The 19,948-nt window shown below is 45.5% G+C and overlaps 1 protein-coding gene across 1 annotated transcript in view; it reads left to right on the top strand.

Moving 5' to 3' along the window:
* Positions 1 to 19,948, top strand: part of PRDM10 (PR/SET domain 10) — a 74,571-nt gene that overhangs the window by 21,444 nt on the left and 33,179 nt on the right. The window contains exons 3-9 of the mRNA XM_031443376.2: positions 534 to 718; positions 3,094 to 3,258; positions 4,935 to 4,994; positions 12,403 to 12,628; positions 14,429 to 14,670; positions 16,035 to 16,238; positions 19,536 to 19,608. Of these exons, the coding sequence (XP_031299236.1) occupies positions 650 to 718; positions 3,094 to 3,258; positions 4,935 to 4,994; positions 12,403 to 12,628; positions 14,429 to 14,670; positions 16,035 to 16,238; positions 19,536 to 19,608 (1,039 nt within the window). The 5' untranslated portion in view covers positions 534 to 649. The remainder of the gene's footprint in view (positions 1 to 533; positions 719 to 3,093; positions 3,259 to 4,934; positions 4,995 to 12,402; positions 12,629 to 14,428; positions 14,671 to 16,034; positions 16,239 to 19,535; positions 19,609 to 19,948) is intronic.

The following is a 19,948-nucleotide window of genomic DNA, read 5'->3' as shown; positions in this document are numbered from 1 at the left end:
TGTCGGTGTTTCGTAGGGCTTTTGATTTGTTCACTGATCACTCCTGTATTGACCAAATGGGAAAGCGAAGTTTATGTTTGTTTTCACCAAGTTGTGGCCCAGAAAATTCATCCACTTTCCTTTGCTATGTGGCTTTTCTCCTTCTGCTATTCATTTCGAGTAGGTGGTACAGGAAGTCAGTGTCTAAACAAGTGTGCAAGGGAGGGGTGAGCTGGCCCTGCAGCAGTGAGACGTGGTGTGAACCCGTCCCTCACCTGCACTGAGCGTTGGGGGCCTCGTCCTCCTCATCAGGAGAATTAAGAGGACTGTTGTTAGCGTTCACGATGAGGGGTACATCCACCTAAGGTGCGCCCAGAACTGGCAAGCGCGCACTCCACTGTATCATTATTACACGTGATTTCTCCATTTCTACCTTCTGCCCAGGTGTGTTATCTTTTACAAAGCTCCCCCCCCCCTTTTTGTGGATGAAACTGTAATTTATTAAAATGTATTCATTCATGGGAAGTCTTGGTTCCTGTTCTCTCTTTTTACAGGCACGTTGCAGAGAGGCCTGTTTGTCCTTCGCGAACATGCACGTGTAGACAGATGACTGTCCCCCAGCCCGCGCGGCTCTAGGTGCCCGGCCCTGGAGCGGTCCAGCAGGGAAGGGATGGATTCCAAAGACGATAGCTCACACGTGTGGCCTCCGTCTGCAGATCACGAGGAGAGCGCTGCACAGGTGAAGGGTGGTCTTCTAGCTTGGCGCTGGTGGCAGTTTTCAGCTGGGCTCAGTTTGCTGACAGCTAGAGAAATGGTGCCTCTGTACATGGGAGGAAGCTGACGTGCGGAACTGGTGTGTAAGGAAAGGGCAGCGTTTCAGCACTTTGAAAGCTCCGAACACAGTCACTGCCGTTTAGTGGGGTTACTTCCTACCCACAGACTTCCCTGCCTTCCCCCCACCTTGTTGTCATCAATTGTTTCACTTCCAGTTTTATTTCCTGGTATTGGTGCTGAAAGCCTTGAGCTGCAGTGTTTCCTTTATGTTATCCAGGAAAGGGCTTTGGTTCTTCCTGGGTGAGGAAGTACAACTCTGTCTATAAAGTGAGTGGCTTTCCCTTTTCTTTCCAAACGCAGAACATAAACCTCTAACTGAAAGTTGTCCCACTGAGTCAACAGCTCTGGAGGTTAGTCACCTATTGAAAGCTGTGGTATTGGGTGATCTCTGCCTTTCAAATGGCTATCGTAACAAGCTACACACTCTTCTGTCTGTTCTTGGCAAAGGCCAACCTCTACATTTTGGATATTGATTTGGATTTTGGGAAGAGTCAGCAGTCCTATGGAGCCATGCTTTATATGGGACCAAAGTATAAAACTTCCTTTTAAAGCATTATAATACAAATGTCATTGTAATTTAATTTTCATCAAATTATATAACCATAGTATTATTATCAAAATCAGGAAGTTAACATTGAAACCTTTAAATATATACATTTTATTTAACTTAAGCAATATAATAAATATTAACAATAAATAAAATCAGTCATCAGGTCTGATTTTAAAGTCTGAGTCTGAATATTGGGAAAAAAAATTCCAGAGATGATACTGTCAGAAGAACTAGAGATGCTGTTTTTGTTCTCATGGAAACTGTTTGGAAGTCTGTTTTCATGTATATTTTTCTATATATTTTGGTGCATTTTGTTTATAAACAAAAATGTAGTCCATTAATAAACAGGGCCCGCATTTGTGGGCAGCCAGGCGGTGGACAGTAGAGCTCAGCACCCCCCCTTCTCCATGTTCCTCCTCCCAACGAGGAGTTCTGATTTACTAGAAAGCAAGGTGATGCCAACCAAGCTGGAAAGCGTGGATAACTCTGTTCTTGAGCAGACATTTTTTCCCCTTTTCTAAGCACTGAAACTAGTCCAAGATTTTAATGTTAATGGACAAGCCTAAACTCACAAAATTATCTTGCAGCACTCGAAACAGCACAAATACCTTATAAGCCTCCGTCTTCTGATTTCCAAACCATGTCTCCACGGGCAGACGAGATCTGCGTAGGAGCTGGACGCAGCCCTTCGCACAGAGTGGGAGTTGACTTTACTCCTGGGGCTCTTGGCCGTGTTTGGCCTCTGGTTTTCTTTCTGGGGATTGAATTAACTTATGTCCTTCTGGGGACTGAATTAGCTTATGTCATCTTTGGGATCTACTGTTCCCCACTGGAAAAAACTGAAATGGAAAGTTAGGTGTTACGCCAAGACAGAAGAAGAGATCCCACCCTAAGCGGGCCTAACTTCAATATCAGCACAGAAATCATTTTTCTCCCAAACGTGGACTTTGGCCATCAGCTTCCACACCTTCAACATCAGACGTCAGACTGCGTGCCAGACTCGCCTTCAAGAACTCAGCCTCCAAAGCCGACTATTCAGAAAGCATTTCACAAAGTCCAGTTTCTGCTTTAGTTCTTGGTAGATAGAAAATTATTTCCCCTGGTGACAAGTGAAATAGTTGTCCAAAACCCCTCAAAAGTACTTTCTTAAAATTTTTTGTATCTTCACCTAGTTGGCAAGGTCACTGAGTCCAGCAAATGGTCACCGATACCCCTCCAGAACGGCCTTGAGCGTGAAATAATTTGTCAGAAAGTGACCTTGTTTATTTTAATGTTTGCCAAAAGGCACTGTTAGTTATAAAGCAGAATTTTTATGATGTGTTGCAAGCAACTGGCTTTTGAGTCTTGACATATTTTTTTTTCACATTACAGGACAATTGGTATTTTGTATTCCGATAATGTCAACCAGGAACCTTCTGTCACATTTCCAGCATCAGTGAACCTCTCCCTCATTATTCCTCCGCAGAGATACCTGTACTGGACATTGGAGGCAGAAGGGAATTGAAATCGGTTGCCTCATATTAAGCAGTGAATCAGTCACGGGGTCCTTGGATCCCATCCCCCAGTCACTGACTTGCTGTAGACAGAGGTGTATCCGTTGCATCCTCCTTTTACTGGGGATCATTTAAAAATGCAAGTGTGTAGTGTTCTCAGTCACTTACGCACCTTTGTGAGACAGGTGTCACTCCACCAGGATGGTTGCTACATACATGCTGGCTTTTTTTCCCCAGGTGCACTTTGTTCCAGACGCTGGCACTGTAGCCCAGATCGTCTACGCCGATGACCAGGTCCGCCCCCCGCAGCAGGTGGTGTACACGGCAGATGGTGCCTCCTACGCGTCAGTGGATGGGCCGGAGCACACGCTGGTCTACATCCATCCCGTGGAAGCCGCGCAGGCACGTGGAGCACTGCTGCTCATAGCTTGTTAGTCAATTAATTCACCAGCTATTTAGGTTTATTCTGTAGTCATGGTGCTGTTTGCTGTTGATGATGCAGAAAATGGTCAGATAAGGTCTGTGCTGTCAAGGAGCTGATAACCAACTTGGCAGAGGAAGACGTGGCTTGTTTATTTAAATTTAAGTGCAGTAAGGAGTTAGTGCACCAGGCTCGAATGAGTTCTCTTCCCCACTGACTATTGACTGACTAGATGATCAGCTTGGTGCTTTTCCTGAGTTACCAAGAGCCAGGCCAAAAGTGGCATTTAGTTCTGTATAGTGTTATCATAGACAGCCCCGTGAAAACATACGGATCATTTCCCTTAAACGTGTAAACATGGGGTCCTGCCAACTGCTCTTAACTGACAACTGGCTGGTCTGTAGGACTGTGTGGAAGCACAGCTAAAAGTTACAGCTCCTTTTTTTTTCCCAGTGACTCTGAGTGTTAGTTTCCAAATGCATGACATGAATATTCCCCAGTATATAAATGTTAGTTCGTTATTGTTAGCACTTTACAGTGTACAAAGCACTTTTAAACATATTTAAAGAGAAATCCGTTCCATGCTTTTATAGTAGCGTCCTGGTAATGAAAATGTGCCCTCACGTAATATTTAATCAAGAGACTCAAATCACTCTCAAGAAGAAAGGGGACCCAGCTAATAAGTACCTTTCAAGTCTATACAGAGGTGAAGTCGCCTAATAGTCAGCTGGTACTTTTGGAATGTCCCTTCTCCGTTTTTAATCCCCTACCAATATTAGCAGAGATTATGTAAAGGGTGACCTGTGCTTAGCTTTTAGTTCTTTCCTACGTTACTAAGTGTCCGAATTATGATAATTTCTTAATGCCAAATATAAGAAATCTGACACTGGGCTGAAATTCCCTTTTACAACCTTCTGGAATCAACACTTAAACTATAGTTCTTAAGCCCATGGGTTTGCTAAAGCCTTGGACAAATTAATCTTTTAAAAGCTTTAGAGAAAAGAATATTTTTCTGGATTGGAGATACTCTGTGGTACCCTGGCTAAAATAATTCTGAAGATTTTCCTTCCTCTAGTTAGCTTTGCTGCATCATTACCCAAATTATGTGTTTATAATGAGAACTTTTAAAATTATGATTTTACTGGCTTTGTCCAAAAAATAATCTCGGGACGTTCAATTCAATTCATCTTCCTTCTACTTCTCTTCGGTTAACGAGTGTGCATTTGTGTTTGAAACAGTTGTAGTCCTTGGGCACAGAGTACTCTTCTGCTGGTGTACCTCCAGCCACCCTCATTTAATTACAAGTCTCCCCCTGTGATACAGGGTTACGTGTGAACGCATGCACCCTCATTCATGGATGCCTTTGTCATTGGCTGCGACGTTCAGTCTCAGGAGAGACTTCGCTTTAGAGTAAAATCGTGAAGTAGGAAGTATGTTCGCCAGTTGGGGTGGTTAGCTTACGCAATCTCTTTGGAGCCACCTGAATGAAAGGCTTTTAATGTATGATTACTCTTTGTTTCTTCTTTATTAATGAAAGTGTTACTAGTTATGTGGGAATTAACTCTCTCAAGACTTGGTGCTTAGCAGTAGGATAATTTTTTCCGTGTAGACAAGTTGTCTAAAGATCTATTGATAATTTTTTGTTTTTTCGCTCTAGACTCTGTTTACAGACCCAGGCCAGGTAGCTTATGTCCAGCAGGATGCTACAGCTCAGCAGGTAAGGAGTTGCTTTTTTGCCTTTTTGTTGTTTGGTGATGCTGTGAAGTTACCCTTCCCTGGAATGCCCCAGCCCTCTGCACTGTGCGTTCTCTGGGTGTCTGTTTCTCATGTATTTAGAATATTCTCTAGTTCCATTAGTGAAAACAAAGCAGAACAGGACACTTAACACACTTCAGTCAGGATATATTGAGATAGCCTGGCATTGCAAAATGGTTTGTCAGGGAAATTAAAAAATAAGCATATCAACTTGATATTGGTTCAGGTTCCAAAGAATAATCCCGAGTGTTAAAAGTGTCACTTTGTGGAAATTTGGAAACATTTTAGTACTTGTTCTATTTTTGAATGTTGGGGGGAAATTCCTGCTTAACTTGCAAAGGCATGTGGCGGCAGCCTTCCTCATTGTAGTTTCTGAAGCTGAGGTTCTTCTTGATTTCCTTTTAAAACGTTTCTTCCCTTTTATCCATGTTTCTAATCTACCCTATTTGACTTGGAGGGACTCGTTCCTTACTTCCCTCCACGCTGTGAACGTGTTCCCGAAGGTGCAGAAGCTGCGTGCTGTCGGTCTCACCCTGGAGGGGACGTGAATCCAGATACTTTTATTTTCATGTTGGCTGGTGTGATTGCTGTTTGGCCGCACCACTGAGTGTCACGAGTGATTATCAAGTAAATTCGCATTAGTAAGCGCTTCCTGCTTTTTAAATTTTTTAGAAGAGGATTCGGATACTTCTATTTTAAAATTTGAAAAATGAAAATAGTTGTGTTAGTGTCATTTATGAAATCTAGAGAGAATTAGGGCTCCTTGTCATGTCAGTTATGGTTGCATTTATTCCTGGTGGGTAGTGATCTACAATTTGGGGGGGAGGTCAGTGTATCAGCTAGTCCATCCGGGCTGCTATCACAGAACGCCAAACACTGGGTGGCTTATAAACAACAGAAGGTTATTTCTCAGAGGTCTGGAGGCTGGGAAGTCCAAGACCAAGGTGCCAACAGGGTTGTTGTCTGGTGAGGGCCCTCCTCCCGTTCACAGACGGCTGCCTCCCGCTGTGCTGTCCCAGGGCAGGAGGCGTGCGGCTGCTCTCTGGGTCTTGTATGAGGGCACCAACCCCATTCTTGTTGAGGGAAATTTCATTACAGAAGCATCCAAGTAATAAATAAAGGAGGGGGATGATTGGCTTAGAGCATCACCATTTTTCATCTCCTGCTGTCAGGAAAAAGCTGATGAGGCACTTTGTAATGAATAGATCAGCTCACCCCTCTGCACGTTGGAGAGCATTCATCACAGGCCTCCTGGTGTAATGAACCTCCTCCTGCATATTAACCACGTAAAAAGTGTTCCTCCCCCAAAACTGAACCTGAATCTGACTGAGTCTGTAGCTTTCACTGCCACCTCGTAGGAAGCACAGACAAAGTGGGACAAGTTACAAGACGTGCAGGGATGCATCCAGCACAGCCAGACTGTGGGATACCCTACAGGACAAATGGCCTGGTTTCGCCCACAGACAAATTGTGGAGAAAAAGAAGAGAAGTGGGAGCTTACAGATTAAAGGAGACTTTAGAGATGTATCAGTCAGATGCAGTATGCGGACCTTGTGTGGGTCCTTATTTGAACAAACCAACTGTAAAAAAAAAAAAAGTTATGAGACAGTTGGGGAAATCCTAACAACAACTGGATATTGGTGATATTAAGGAATGACTATTTTTTAGGTGCGACAGTATATGAAGTCTAGAAATCCTTTTCTTTTAGACAGAGCTACTGAACTACCTAGAAATGAAAATGTATAACGTTTAAGGTTTGTTTCAAAACAGTGTCGTGAGGGGGACAGTGGCTGGGAGGACAGGTGAAGTAAGGTGAGCCATGAGTTGACCATTGTTGGGGCTGAGTGATGGGTACGTAACATTTATTCTACTGTTCTCTCTATTTGAGGCACATGTGAAATTTGTCATTATACATGGAAGAGTTATTTTGATATTCTAAATAGCTTTTCAGATGCTGAAAAAATTTATATGAGACCGCCTACTTCCACATGCCCTTGCCACATTGGGCATTTGCTTTCTTTTAAAATTTTGCCAATCTGATGAGCAAAATGGTATTTTGTTGCTTTAATATTAAGGCATCGTTTTAATGAGAGGTTTTGTCACCTTTTGCACCTCAAAGGGCCCTTCATCTTCCCCAGTCTCCAGAAACCATCTACCTATTTCATGTTTGTACAGAAGGAAAGTTGCCCTCAGATGGCTCCGTGAACCCGGCACCCCAGGCGGTGTAACTGTGGGCTTAGCCTCTGTCTCCGCTGCAGCTTCCTCTCAGCTGGCACGGTTTCATTTCTGGCTGTGGCACTTCGGTGACTGTCAGTTTATTCCATGACCTGGATAAATTCTGGATAGAAGTTGGCATGGGAGTTTAACCTAGATGACAGGGGCTTTTTCTTTTTCTTTTTCTTTTTCTTTTTCTTTTTCTTTTTCTTTTGCAAGAAGGTTCCTATTTTCAATTATTTTAAGTGGTGGCAAAAATCCATTGGAAGCCTTTTTCATATATGCGTTCCCCCGTCCGTAAGGAAGGCCCCGGTTCTCTCCAGACCTAGAAGCACGGTCTCCGCTTTGTTTCTGAAAAGGAGCATGTGTGACTCCCCACACACTGGGAGGAAAATATGCTGCCCTCAGCACTGGTCTCAGCAGGGATCCAGAGCATTCTGTTGTGTTCGCCGCCGTCTGGTGTAGTCTCATATTTCACTCTCAGATAAATTGTATCCGGAAATGCATTATGCAGTTCAGAAATAATTACAGAGAATGATGTTAAGTGGGAAGGAGAAAATGTACCGTGAGTCTAACAAATTCCTTTTCCTCTCGCCACGTTTTATTGTCTGTGACAAAATGCACAGGAGTAAACTAATTTCTGTTACCGTTCTCTTCCTTTAAGTAGAACTGCTCACCGCCCTGCTGCCTGGCGGTTGCCCCAGGAGCAGGTGTGTTGCCTGGTTGCTCTGGTACTCAAGGTGTGTGTGGTATTCACCTCCTCCCTGAATAGACTGGCCTCTGCGGGGGCAATTGTGATGGACTTGAAAAGCAGGGCAGAGTCAGTATGTGAGTTTCATCTCTGCCACCCAGGAGCTGTGTGGTCAAGTTATCTGGCCTCAGAGGAATTTAGAGAATTTAGATACATGCCTGGCACTCAGGAAATGTCAGTTGAATTTGAATTGTTAGTTTAAAAAATCGGTAATGCATACCTACCGTGTGCTATGGTCTATGCCATCTGGAATTCCCAGTTCTTACCTAGAAACGATTATCACCCACACTCTCCATGCCTTTTCAATGGTAGTTTGCATAATGCAGGTATACCTTCAGCTTGTGCTTTAGCTGCAGTGCCTCTAGGTGATGCTGGCGTGTTCCAGCCTGTGCCTTGCCACAGCCTCTGAGGAGGGTTCCAGCCCGGGGACGAGGAGGTTGTCGGTCTGTTTTAATGTCAGCTTTCTCAACAGTGGCCAGGAGCCAGACTTGCCCGACCACAGTCTTTCCAGCAGCATCTGTTGGTAGAAAATACAGTGCAGCTTCTTGGGAGTAACTCTGAGTTGCTGAATTCATTCTTTCAGGTTGGCTCTGCAAGGAGATAGAGAATGTATGCGGATAGCGGTTGGATCTACGCTTTGGTTTGTTCAGTGTGTGATAACATTCGTCACTAATGCTGGTGTAAAACTGAAGTGGCGTAGAGTAAAGTGTGATATCGAAGCTGCGCTCCGACGCAGCCCGTGGGAGCCGAGGGTCAGTGTGGATGCAGAGTGGGGCAAACACAGTTTCATCACCAGAGGTCCCTGCTCGTTTCCTTGTCGAGTCCTCACCTCAGTGGGCATTTTATTCTGTTGTGGTTGAAGTTGAAGCAGAAGCATCTCCCCGAACGTTGTCCTCCTGTATAGACTTCTGAAAGGCCCTGAGCTACAGGTGGAATGTCACGTAAGAGTCTGGGCTCCTAGGTCACAGGAATGCATGTTAAAACATGCACATGCGATATGAGGTAACTGGTTTTATCTGCTTTCCGGAGCCTGAGGGTTTCAGGTGTTGGGCAGTGACCTTTAACTGCCATAGCAGGTCAGATCCTGTAAACACACACATACTGTTTCTCTGTAGAATTTAAGTTCTTAGATGCAAAACGTAGATTCATGGATGTTTCTGTGAATAGCCCCAGAGTTCCTTTAGATGCCTAAAGGGATTGATGTCATTTCCCAGAGGGCCAAATATATTTCCACATAGTACTTTTCATTGAATACATGCTACCTGCCCAGCGGCCTTTTTTTTTTAATTGAAATATAGTTGATTTACAATATTGTGTTGGTTTCAAGTGTACAACAAAGTGATTCAGTTATACATATATTTAGTTTTTCAGATTCTTTTCCATTATAGGTTATTACAAGATATTGAATATAGTTCCCTGTGCTCTACAGCAAACCATTATTGTTTATCTGTTTTATAAATAGTGGTGTATGTCTGTTAATCCCAAACTCCTAATTTATCCCTCCCCTGCTTTCCCCTTTGGTCATCATAATTTTTTCTATGTCTGTTTTGTAAATAAGTTCATTTGTATCACACTTTAGATTCTACAAAGAAGTGGTATCATATGGTATTTGTCTTTCTCTGTTTTACTTCGACTCAGTAGGATAATGTCTAGGTCCATCCATGCTGCTGCAAATGGCAGTATGTCATTTTTTATGTCTGAGTATTATTCCTTTGTGTATATAGACCACATCTTCTTTATCTATTCATCTGTCCGTGGACATTTAGGTTGCTTCCATGTCTTGGCTGTTGTGAATAGTGCTGCTGTGAACATTGGGGTGCATGTATCTTTTCAAATTAGAGTTTTTGTCCTTTCCAGATATGTGCCCAGGAGTGGAATTGCTCGATCATATGGCAACTCTATTTTTAGTTTTTTGAGGAATCTCCATATTGTTTTCCATAGTGGCTGCACCAATTTAAGTTCCCACCAGCAGTGTAGGAGGGTTCCCTTTTCTCCACATCCTCTCAAGCATTTATTATTTGTAGACTTTTTGGTGATGGCCATTCTGACTGGTGTGAGGTGATACCTCATTGTAGTTTTGATTTGCATTTCTCTAATAAATGGCGATGTTGAGCATCTTTTCATGTACCTGTTGGCCATCTGTATGTCTCCTTTGGAGAGATGTCTGTTTAGGTCTTCTGCCAATTTTTTTGACTAGGCTGTTTGTTTTTTTGATATTGAATTGTATGAGCTGTTTGTATATTTTGGAAATTAACCCCTTTGTCAAATGCATTGTTTCTGAATATTTTCTCCCATTCTGTAGGTTGTCTTCTCATTTTATTTTGTTTTGCTGTGCAAGAGCTTTTAAGTTTGATTAGGTCCCATTTGTTTATTTTTGCTTTTGATTCTTTTGCCTTGAGAGACTGACCTAGGAAAATATTGTTACAATTTATGCCAGAGAATGTTTTGACTATGGTTCTCTTCTAGGAGTTTTATGGTCTCATGTCTTATATTTAAGTCTTTAAACCCAGCAGCCTCTTAAGGTTGTAGATTAAATACATGATGTCACCTCAGTCCTTTGAAGAACTTACGATGAAGACAACGATGATGATAATAATAAAAATAAATATTACGCACTTACTCAATGCCAGGCATTCTACTACTGGTCTCATATACACATTGTTCCATTTAATCCTCACAACAACCTATGAGGTAAGTTGTGCCCATTTTACAGATAAAGAAACACAGGTTCAGAGAAGTTTATTAACTTGCTAAGTAGTGGAGCCAAGATTCTGAGCCAAATCTGACTCCAAAGCGCATGGTCTACTTCCCTGAGTGCAGTTGGAGAGGCAAGCCGGGCTCAAGTGAAAATGCACTGTGATTGAAGAGTAGATGTGGTTTGGCAGTAGGTACAAAGCCATGAGGGATAGCTAAGGTGTGAGATGTCAGAACCGAGATTCAAAAGGATCTTGGCAGACGGGAAGGACGGAAAATGCAGTAAAATGAAACTTACTGGAGGTAAATGCCCATTTAAGTAAAAACCAGCTATCTAAGTCTTGAGGAGGAGACACATGGTTCAGTACGCTCTTTGAGAGGACACGAGGACTCAGGGGTTTCAGTTACCTGCACCCGCAGAACGGGTCTGCAGTAGAACATGGCAGTTGTCAGCACAAAGCAAGGTTGGCCATGTGAGAAATGATTCAGTGAATTAGAGGTTTTGGTCTTGACATATTGGAGGAACTGTCTTCACGTGGCAGAGGGTAGACTGGCTTTGTCTAACCTGAGTGGAAAGTCGGGGAGGGCTTGACCCCACCTGAACCACCCGTGAGCTAGTCCAAAGCCATGGGGCTGCCTGCTGGGTGCAGCGGTGAACTGCGAAGCCAGGCTGCACGGTGTCGTGGAGCGGGAGGTCAGAGCAGAGAACAGAGATGGTTCAGGAGAAAGCGGAGGATGACGGGGTTTATTTAGAAGATTGCTGAGGGGAGAGCATTCTAGGTGGGCAAAGATAAAGAAAAAGGGAGTAGACATTTGGAGACATGTGTCTTATTTATTGAACAGGAAGGGGACATGGCTTGAGTATGACTAATTATGCTAACGGGGCAGGGGAAATTGGCTGCGTAAGAGGAATCTGGGCGGTATACAGCCCCTGACACTTATTTAGGAGGAGAGAGACCTTTTTAAGGTGCCATTTATTTTCTGCCAGTGTATTTGGTAAAGTTGCATTAATCCAATGCATGACCCAAACCGTGACTTATTTGCAAAAGACCACCTTCAGCGTGATGAAACAAACAGGCATCTCTGTCCTTCTTACTTACAAACCTCTGCCTCTGGAGTGTGTGAAAGGAGAGCCGTTACCCATTGAATCTCACCAGCTGCATCCTGGACCACGTGTTCAGTTTAAAGCCACGTGGTTGATGGTGGGTCAGGTCTCTCTACCTGCGCTATGTTGTGGCCACCCTGCAAAGGCAGGAGGGACCCCCCCCCACCCAAAACCGAGTGCCACTGTGGAGACTAGTGATGGCACCTGTGTTCTAAGAGGTCATGGAAAGGGTGACTTCCATATTCAGAGTCTCTGGGGGGACAGGGCAGGCCTGTCAAGCAGGTTTGGAAGAGCTTGAGAGAGCAAGGAAATGGGACTTGAGGTGAAGGGGTGGGGTCAGCATGTGGGTCCCGAGCACATGGCCAGGGCCTTGTGGGGTTTGAATCTCTCGCTGGCACCAGAGGAGCCCAGATGTGGGACTGAAACAGCGAAGATGAGCACAGACTGCTCATTACCACCCAGGATGGGAATGGTGATGATTTCTCCAGGGCCTGGAAGGGAGCTGGTGTGCAGAGCCTCTTCCACCGAGACCTGGGTTCTGTGTGCACGGGCGCCCGCTGACTCAGACGGACAGTGCTAATGGCTTTACGATTAATCGTTGTCCAGGCCTCATTGCCAGTGCACAACCAGGTCTTGCCTTCAATTGAGGGTGTGGACGGCTCAGACCCTCTGGCAACCCTGCAGAACCCCATGGGTAGACTGGAGGCCAAGGAGGAGGAGGAGGAGGAAGAGGATGAGGATTCTGAGGATGATGAGGAGGAAGACGGTGAAGACACTGACCTGGACGACTGGGAACCTGATCCCCCCCGGCCCTTCGACCCGCATGACCTGTGTAAGTACGAGCTGCTCCCTGTGAGAGTCTGCACCCGGGAGCAGGCGGGCTGACCTTTGCCAAGGGCACCCTGTGTGCAGTCATTGCCCCTCGGCGTGCATCGCCTCCCCCCGTCCTCAGGCAGCAGGTCACGCTGGAGTTGTGACTTCACTGATGAGCAGACTGAAGCCCGGAGGAAGCCAGGCAGCCTGCTCTGTGGCCCAGGGGTGGGGGCTGGGGGGTCAGGCATGTGCCTCAGCCTCTGATCCCAGAGCTCCAGCTACTGAACCATGACTCTGTCGCATCCAGGAGATCCAGCCATTTCCGCTTTCACAAGTTCCTCTGCTACCGAACTCTCTTTGTAACAACCTTTAAAAACTGTTATAAAAAGAAGCCTGTGAAACTCCGGGCACTAGCATTCTACATTTTTTCTTTTCACTTTGTTTATTTTTTTAATGGAGGTGTTGGGGATCAAACCCAGGACCTCATGCATACTAAGCATGTGCTCGACCACTGAGCTACCCCAGCGCTCTGCATTTTTTAACTCGAGTAATGCTCTCTATGGTCTTGTGAAGCCAGCAGCTTTCCTGAGGTCATGCTTGGCGGTTGTACGGATCAGGATTCAAACTCAGGTGGTCTGGCTCCAGGTGCCGACGGTCATCCTGTCTGTCCATACTGCCTGCTTGTGGGGTCCTGCTCCCACCTGCCAAGTCATTGCTGCTGGCCATCAGTTTTCACACATATGTGGCAAAGTCCTTATCTCCTCTTTTGTGTTACTGTGGCTCTGCCGAGCTTTGTGGCCTCACCATATTTCTCCCGGGACCGTCTGTGTGGTGGTGGTGAGCCAGTGTGTATGGGGCTGGTGTTCATCTCCACGCCCCATAGAGAACTTCCTCATTCCGTTTTTCTTTGAATTCGTAAATTTTCAAGGCAGCGCCTTAGTCAAACATACATAAAGTTACTTTGTCCTGTAAGTATTAATACAAAGGAGCTCTCCATTGTCAGAGAACCGTAGAAACTGAAAATACCTCTCCCTAAGCTGGGTCATCACGTGGCTAGGGTTGGGTAAAACATGTTTGGTTCATTAGCTTTGTTAAGGGTCACGAGTGTGATCTCTGTGTGGGCCAGGCACTCTTCTTGTTTTGCAGCTTTACATGTCTCGTCCTGGTGGTCAGCTGACAGAGGGGTGACATGGGGAGAGAGGGGCTGTGTGGGGGTGCGAGGCTGGCTGATCACTCCCAGGATGAGCTGCAGATGCGTGTCAGGGCTGGGCTGACTGTGCCATCCAAGTGGACGAAGCATTGTCTGGCTTCACCCAAAATGCATGGGAGTCTCAAACTCCACGGCACTTTTCCTGTGTGATTTAGACCCCCAGGCAACACGGCTTCCACTCTCCTTTTGAGGAAACTGATTAGAAGTGTTGTCAGGTTTCCTAAAAACCGCTTTACTGAGATATAATTTATGTACTATAAAATGCACCTATTTCGTCTCATCGGAGTTTGCAACATTTAGCCGAATAAGCTCTTCTTTTCTGACATGTTATGATTGGTTTGTAAATTTGGTGCCCACTCTTCCAGTGAATATCTGGTGCAGAAATAAGCCACGGCCTGCGTATGATTTCTGACAGGCCATGAGCTGGTTCCGCCTGGCTTGAGAGGAAAACCGCAGGATTTTACGGGTCTCTGCAGAGTCACGTGTTACAACTGAGCTGGCAGGGCCGTCACAGGCGTTAATGAATTTTGGCTTGAAAACGCAGATTTGGGGATTTTTCCGCTTCGGGCTCCCCGAGGCCGCCCCGCTGAGGATGTCTCTGTCGTGCAGGGTGCGAGGAGTGCAACAACGCCCACTCTTCCGTGTGCCCGAAGCACGGCCCGCTGCACCCGATCCCCAACCGGCCGGTGCTGACGCGCGCGCGGGCCAGCCTGCCCCTGGTGCTCTACATCGACCGCTTCCTGGGGGGCGTGTTCTCCAAGAGGCGCATCCCCAAGCGCACCCAGTTCGGCCCCGTGGAGGGGCCGCTGGTCAGGGAGGCCGAGCTGAAGGACTGTTACATCCACCTCAAGGTAATCTGGGCTGCGCCCGAGTTCACCCTTGTTCTCGTGATCTGTGCGGGGCGCACGCTTCCCCACCTCATAGCTGTTCTTGGCTGCTGCTTTTCTTTCCAGGCTTGACTTGTTTTGAGTGGAGACGTTTTCTGTCTCTCGATAGAGCGGAGGTTGTAGTTTAAGCCCCCTAAGCATTCTGTGAATAATTCTGGGAGGTGTGGTTCTTAGGAGCTGGGTCCTCTGCGGGGGCTGCCTTAACCAAATCCACAGACTGGTAGGCAGACCATGGTTTTCTCAGTCCTGGAGGCTGGAAGTCTCAGAGCAAGGTGCAGGCATGGATGGCCCCCTCTGGGGCCACTCTCCTTGGCCTGCAGGTGGCTGCCCCCTGGCTGCCTTGGCACATGGTTGTCCCTGTCTGCAAGGTGCCTCTGATGCGTCTCTGTGTGTCCTGATCTCTCCTGTGAGGACACCGGTCAGATGGGGTTGGGACCCACTCTAATGATGTAATCACCCACGTCAAAATCCTCCCTCCAAAAACAGTCACATTCTGAGCTCCTGGGGGCTTAGGGCTTCAACATTTGAATTTTGGGGGACACAATTCAGCCCATAATAGGGGCTTTGACAGCTTTTTTTTTTTTTTCCAAATTAACTTTGGAATATAAAGAGAATTGCAGAGACTCATGTTACCTGTTAAGTGCCCACAAAGTTTTCAGGAAAAGCTCTTTTCAATTTTTGAAACAGGTCTGTCTTGCTGAATCTTTTGTTAAAAAATAGTTTGCGGTATTTACACTGATGCCCATTCCTTATATGTGATGCTTTTGCTTCTGTCCAACCCCTCTGCTGTCTGCTTCCTGGAGAGCCAGGAAGCGGAGTGGGAAGGGAGAACACCTGGGGTGTTTTTTGAGAAATCAGCAGCTGTTGTGGGGAGATTTCCTTGGTGAGTGCTCAAGATGGCCAAGAACGACAATTCTTCTGTAAAGAGGAAGACCTGCCACCAGGCTGCACCTTGTAAATGAATGCAGTTGAATCCCTAAGGGAAGCAACTTGCAATGAACTAGAGAGCAGGTTGCTTGCATTTTCTGGCTTGTTAGTAGCTTTTTTTTCTTTTTTGACGTGTTAGTTGATGACGAAATACCAACCAAAGCTATAGTCAGCGTTAACTTTTAGATTTTGCTGGGTAATCCTCCTGCAAGTTTGTCTTCAGAAAGTGTCCTTTCCCTTTTACATTTGGCAAGACACAGTTCCAGTATCTTTCTAGACACGAAGGGAAGAAGCAGCGTATACAGCTAATTCAGGGAGCAATGTCCTGTGTGGTATTTCGTGAGTGTGTATCGTATTAAAGCTTTTGTGTGTGTGGCTTTTTATTTCCCCTTTGGCTGCAGGTTTCTCTTGATAAAGGGGACAGAAAGGACAGGGATTTGCACGAGGACCTGTGGTTCGAGCTGTCCGACGAGACCCTGTGCAACTGGATGATGTTTGTGCGCCCGGCCCAGAACCACCTGGAGCAGAACCTGGTGGCCTACCAGTACGGCCACCACGTGTACTACACGACCATCAAGAATGTGGAGCCCAAGCAGGAGCTCAAGGTGCGGTGCGGGGCCGGCGGGGCCTCTGCGGGGAGTAGCGATCGCTTCATGCTTTTCATACTTTTAATTTTTTTCCTTGAAGTGGGATTCTTAAAAAAAAACCAGTCCTTTTCTTATAATTCACTTGCTTGTTGAGGACCTGCTGTGTGCTGTACACTTCTGATAATGCCACAAATAAAACAGGGAGAGAAGTATTTGACTCTTGGGTCTGTCAGAGGCCTTCCTGAGGCATTAGGCCCAGCGGTAAGGAAGTCCTTGCTCTGTGGAGCAGACGTGCATGTGGATAGCGTGGTTACAGGTGGGGTCACGTACCACCTTTACACTCTAGAGGGGAATTAGCTGGGAAACAGGAGAGCCTGTAAAATGGAATTCAGATGTATGAGTAAGTTTCTTTTCTTTATCTGAACACTCATTTTACCCCCAAAATTCTGTGCACTGACTTCTGACTTGAGGAATATGTTTTTCAAGGATAGCTCTCTGTAGGAGTTTGTCTGAGTATTAACTCTTGATGATATAATGGAAGTTCTGCTATGATTCTAAGGGAACATTCCCCATCCTCTTTAAAGCTATGTTAGGAACATGGTCAAAAGAAGGGGTCAAAATATAAAAGATGTAAACGAAAAATATGTGAGATATGATTGCTTTGGTGCACGGACACTATTAGCACCGTGCCTCGGTGTTGCAAAGTGAGAAATGGGTGCCTCTTTAGGGGAGAACAAAGACCTGGACTTCGTTAAAAAGTTGTACAAAACCTGTGTCTTTGAAACCGCCTGGTAGTCAATCTATAAACCCCAAAGAAGATATGTGGGAGATCCACTTCTCACACCTGGATCCCAGCAGATTCTTAACACTTCCCAGCTGGAGGGGAGAATGTTTTCTCTTTTAAAGCAGGAGGTAGAATCGTAGAGGTCCAGACAGATAGAAACAATTAAATAAGGATGTAATATCTCAGTATAGTGAACAACCCAAACAAGAAAGCAGCAGAATGGGGGAAATATTTGTAATATACATTAGAAGGTTTGAGTATAAAAACAGAGAGGGTTGTCTGTCTCTAACCTCACCACATCCAAAGGAGGAACAGACAAATGTGGAGAATAGACTTTATGTGGAGGAGGAATCAAATAGTAAAGAAATGTTAACATTAAAAAAAAGTCGATAATTTAAAAACCCTTAAAACAACTGTGAGTTAGTTTTTTTGTTAATTTAAATTAGCGAAAATAAACATATAGTACAAGGAATGTGAGGGTTTGAAAAATAGAGATATTTGTTACAGAATTGCAACATTTTATAGAATATTTCTGACAGTAGGCAGCAAAAATGTTCTTGACACAGAAACCCAATCCTTGGAAATTAGTCTGAGGAAATAATTATAAGCAAAGATAGAGCTAGATGTGTTAGAATTTTGTGCTGTCACGTTTTACAGACTCAGACATTAAGATGCACCATTATTTTACACACCATTAAGGAAAGAAAACGCTGCCAGTGAAGCTATGTTCCAGTGCTTATTTTAATCACCAGAAGTAGTTATTTTATATTTATTGCAGGAGCTGTTTTGGAATTATTTAGACATAATTTTGAAATCACATTACACATATGCATACGTAAAAAAGCACATTATAGGCAAAATAAATTGGTTAAGGTGTAACTGCTTTGCACGCAGCCTGACTTTTTTCTTTGACTGAATCCTGTTTTACTTTGTCATGGATGTTAACGCTTCTGTAAATCTGTCACCTCTGCCATCAAGGTCTTGATGATGACGCAGTGTTTTTAAAGTGAGTGCCCCGCTGTTGCCTCTGGGCTGTTTTTCCAAGCCCCTGATAGCCTTTCTACAGGTTTTCATGTTGTGCCTTCCCTTTGACTGAGCCCATTATGTGTCTTTTTGCTCAACTGAAACATATGACCTTGGAAGTTAACTGTTTTTCAATTAAGTCAGTAGGAAGTTTCTGAGCACCTGATGTTTGATACCTTAATGAGAGGTCCTGCAGGGTGATCACACCAGCCTTGCACTGCTCTGAAATGAAGGAGCAGATAACCGGAGAGGCACCTGTTTAGCTGGGACGATAGGGGAGGCCTTGCTGAAGAGGTGACGGTGGGGCTGAGAACTGGGACATGAGGGTGCTGGCAGCAGGGAAGGATGGGGGGAGGACCCAACACTCCTGCAGTGGAACAGCCAGAGCAGAGGCTGGGGTGGGAAAGAACTTGGCACGTTTGAGGAACTGAAGGCGAGCCCTCCCGGCTGAAGGTGGTTCAGGGAGAGCAGGGGGAGCCCTTGGACCTCACGGAGCCCTTGGGAGACCAGGATCGAGCATGTCAGGTTTTTTACCAAACAAGAAGCTGTCGCAGGCTGTCAGGCACGGGAGGGACGAAATCAGATTGTGGTTTAAGGAGACCACTCGGGCTCCTGTGTGGGGAACGGAATGGAGGGAGCAAGAGTCGGGAGAGAGGCACGTTAGAAAGCCAGGTCAGAGCTGTCCTGGCCTGCATCTCGGTGCGTGCATCTGAGCAGACCTCGGTTCTTACTAGAGGACCATGGGAGAGAACTGAGAAAGAAAAGAGCCACTGGGTGGGAGGTAGGCTCTTTACTGAGATGGGGAAGGTGGGTGGGGGTGGGTGAGAAGTCAGTTCTGGACACGATGCATCAGGCAGGCAGTAGAGTCTGGGATGGCGTGGTGATTTGGGGGTCATTAGCATAGAGCTGGTTGCAAATGGATGTGCTGACCGTAGGGAGAAATAAGAAGGCCCTGGACTTGGACTGTTGAGAAGTGAGGGCAAGGAAGGAGGGGCAGCCCAGGAGACTGAGCAGAAGCAGCAGGGGCAGGGAGAAGGGGGGCAGGACGGGACAGAGCCTCAGGAGGGCAGGGTAGCGCTGGCAGTGGTCATTGGTGATCCCGGCGAGAGCCGTCCGGTGACGTGTCACATGGGAGCCTCGATGATCACAGCTGTGTAAAACCTGTGTTTAAATACAGAGAAGAAAATCTGAAGAGGCTATGTTTTGTTTAGATCAAGAGACTATTAATATTATTATCCCCTGTGAAGTTGTTCTAATAACAAAAACCATTTTTTAAAAAGGAAAAAGAAAACACGCAGTGCATCGTGGCGAGTGCACCGCACCGACCGTCCATCTGCAGCAGGCGCTAACGGGGTGGGCTCACAGGGCGGTTTTTTTTGTTGTTGTTGTTTTTTTCACGGGCTGTGAAAAAGCCTGAACTGTTTTATGTGAGCAGCAGAAAGAATTTCAGCCCGTGAAGCACGTCCCGTGACGTCCTTGGTCCTTGATGCCGTCCTTGGTTCTTGCAGGTGTGGTATGCGGCGTCCTACGCTGAGTTTGTGAACCAGAAAATTCACGACATTTCTGAGGAAGAGAGGAAAGGTGCTGCGACTTTTTAATACTTTGTATTTTATATATTGGTTCTAAATTGTGTGTATTACGTCTTGATGCAGTCTCTAGTCTATCTATCTATGTGTACTTAAGATACTCCAGTAGGTTTTTCAGACCTACACATCCCTGTCTAATTCTAGGGTCAAATGACAATGACGTATTTACATTTCTCTCATGGGGAGCTGGAAAGTAGTATTTAATATAATGAAAACCTCCAAATACTAAATTAGGACCTAGATCAAAGGACGATCCCTGTCTAGACTGAATCATCTCTGAGGACATGGCAGGGTAGACATTGACTTCGTTTTCAAAGTAAATGTCACAGAAGTAC

The sequence above is a fragment of the Camelus dromedarius genome, chromosome 34, assembly GCF_036321535.1.
Source record: "Camelus dromedarius isolate mCamDro1 chromosome 34, mCamDro1.pat, whole genome shotgun sequence".
NCBI lineage: Eukaryota > Metazoa > Chordata > Mammalia > Artiodactyla > Camelidae > Camelus > Camelus dromedarius.
Note: the sequence above shows the minus strand (reverse complement) of the source record. Positions and strands in the feature narration are given on the sequence as shown.